At 45.5% G+C, this 2,415-nt stretch overlaps 1 protein-coding gene across 1 annotated transcript in view; it reads left to right on the top strand.

Annotated features, from left to right (window-relative positions):
• Positions 1 to 528: 528 nt before the first annotated feature.
• Positions 529 to 2,415, top strand: part of LOC116074412 (60S ribosomal protein L29-like) — a 25,000-nt gene continuing 23,113 nt past the window's right edge. The window contains exon 1 of the mRNA XM_031346994.1: positions 529 to 739. Coding sequence (XP_031202854.1) covers positions 680 to 739 — 60 coding nt within the window. The 5' untranslated portion in view covers positions 529 to 679. The remainder of the gene's footprint in view (positions 740 to 2,415) is intronic.

The following is a 2,415-nucleotide window of genomic DNA, read 5'->3' as shown; positions in this document are numbered from 1 at the left end:
AAAGGAGGGGGAGCACAGGAGAGGAGGGGAGAGGAGGAGAAGGGAGGGGGAGATGGGGAAGGGAAAGGAGGGAAGATAAAAGGAGGAGAGGAGAAGAGATGAGAGGAGGGGACAGGATAGGAGGGGAGAAGGAAGGAGGGGAGGGCAGATAAGAGGAGGAGAAGGGAGAAGAAGAGAGGAGGGGAGGGAAAAGGGAGGGAAAGGGGACTGGCTTCAGGAACTTTCACAGTAGGCAATCTACAAGGGGCTGCTAAAGAGGAACAACTGCAGTTTAAGATAAATGAATTCATCTAAAAATTTCCATGTGTTTGAGAGAATCCAGGCCCTAAGACAGTTCATGGGAACTCATAGATGAAAGAGTTCCAGGGAGGCCAGGATAGTTCCAAAGTGAGAGGTGAGACTAAAGCATATGAAACGCGATCCCAGCGATGGAGGTCATGAGCCCAGGGGCCTGCTGTCCCCGATCAGGATACACCAGATTAGATCTGTGTGGCCTGGGAGATGCTCTTACCGTAAGTCAGCCTCCGATCCTTCCCGGGCAGAGACGAAGCTGCGGAACTCGGAACTCTGACCTTACTTTGTCCTGAGGATTCTTTTACGGAATTCTCGTGGATCCGGCCCACGCCAAACACTCAATAAACATCAGTGCCGCTGTTGTATCCGGGCAGCCGCCATAGCCATGCAGGAGGGCAGTGGCCATCGCACACAGCCCATGAGACAGCATCCTATGAATAGATGGGTACGGTGAGAACGTCTTTTACCTTTTCTGAACTCTACACATAACGTGTTTACTCACGAGTTAGCTACACGTTAGAACACGAAGGCGAAGGCTGGCGAGATGGCTCAGCGGGTAAGAGCACCGACTGCTCTTCCAAAGGTCCTGAGTTCGGATCCCAGCAACCACACATGGTGGCTCACAACCACCTGTAATGAGATCTGATCCCCTCTTCTGGTGTGTCTGAAGACAACTACAGTAAATTATGCAGGAGTGAGCTGGGCTGTCCTGAGTTCAATTCCCAGCAGTCATATACATGATGGCTCATGGCCATCTGTACAGCTAAAATGTACTCATACACATAAAAATAAATAAAATAAATCTTTTTTTTAAAAAAAAAAAGAACACGAAGGCGAGACCTCATGTTCTCAAGATAGTGTTTTGGTGTACAGCATCACACATTTTTTTTCTTACACGTGTGGAGATCCTGGTTTGCATAATGCTTGGCATTGTATTTTCCTGAAGCCATTCATATGCATGGACATGACAACTCTTTTTTTTTTTTAATTGGGTATTTGATTTGTTTACAATTCAAATGTTATCCCCTTTCCCAGCTTCCCCTTTGCAAACCCCCCTATCCCATTCCCCCCTTACCCTGCTTCTATGAGGGTGCTCCCCCACCCACACACCCACTCCCACCTCACCATCCTAACATTCCTCTACACTGGGGCATCAAGCCTTCCCAGGACCAAGGACCTCTTCTCCCATGGATGCCGCATCATATGCATGAACAGGATGATTCCTAACAGCTCCTTGGGTGCAAGTCAGGGTTCTCTAGAGGAACAGAATAACAGAATCAATAGATAGAGAGATAAAATAGATAAATCCCACATATATGTATGTGTGTATGTATATGATACATAATGTATATTATATACAGTATGTAATACATTACATATATGTGTATATTTAAAGGGGTTTTATTAGAATGGCTTACAGGCTACGGTCCAGATAGTTCAACAATGACTGTCTACCAATGGAAAGACCAAGAATCCAGTAGTTGTTCAGTCTACAAGGCTGACTGTCTCAGCTGGTCTTCACTCTGCATCCTAAAGAATCCCCCCAAAAAGTAGGCTATGGGCTGGAGACATGGCTCACCGGTTAAGAGCACTGACTGAGTTCAATTCCCAGCAACCACATGGTAGCTCACAACCATCTGTAATGTGGATCTGATGCCCTCCTCTGGTGTGTCTGAAGACAGATACAGTGTACTCATATAAATAAAATAAATAAATATTAAAAAAAAAAAGAAGTAGGCTCTAATGCTGGTGAAGGAATGGGTGAAGAAATGAACTTGCCATCGGAAGTGAGGGCAAGCAGGCATCAAACAATGGGTTTCTTCTTCTAGGTCTTTTACAGAGGTCTTCTGCCAGCAGAAGGTGTGGCCCAGATTAAAGGTGGCTCCTCTCACCTCCAAAGAGCCAGATTAAATGTGGGTCATCCCACTTCGAAATGATTTAATTAAGAAAAGTTCATCACAGGTGTACCCGGCCACTTGGGTTTTAGTTAATTTCAGATGTAGCAGAGGATACCAAGAATAGCCATCACACTGTGTCTTATATAATTTTGCATTATTATTTAGTTAATTGCCTACCAGGCTCACTATCTTCTCTCTCTCTCTCTCTCTCTCTCTCTCTCTC

Source organism: Mastomys coucha, unplaced genomic scaffold, assembly GCF_008632895.1.
Source record: "Mastomys coucha isolate ucsf_1 unplaced genomic scaffold, UCSF_Mcou_1 pScaffold3, whole genome shotgun sequence".
NCBI lineage: Eukaryota > Metazoa > Chordata > Mammalia > Rodentia > Muridae > Mastomys > Mastomys coucha.
The sequence above is the reverse complement of the archived record's forward strand: the minus strand, read 5'-3'. Positions and strand labels throughout refer to the sequence as shown.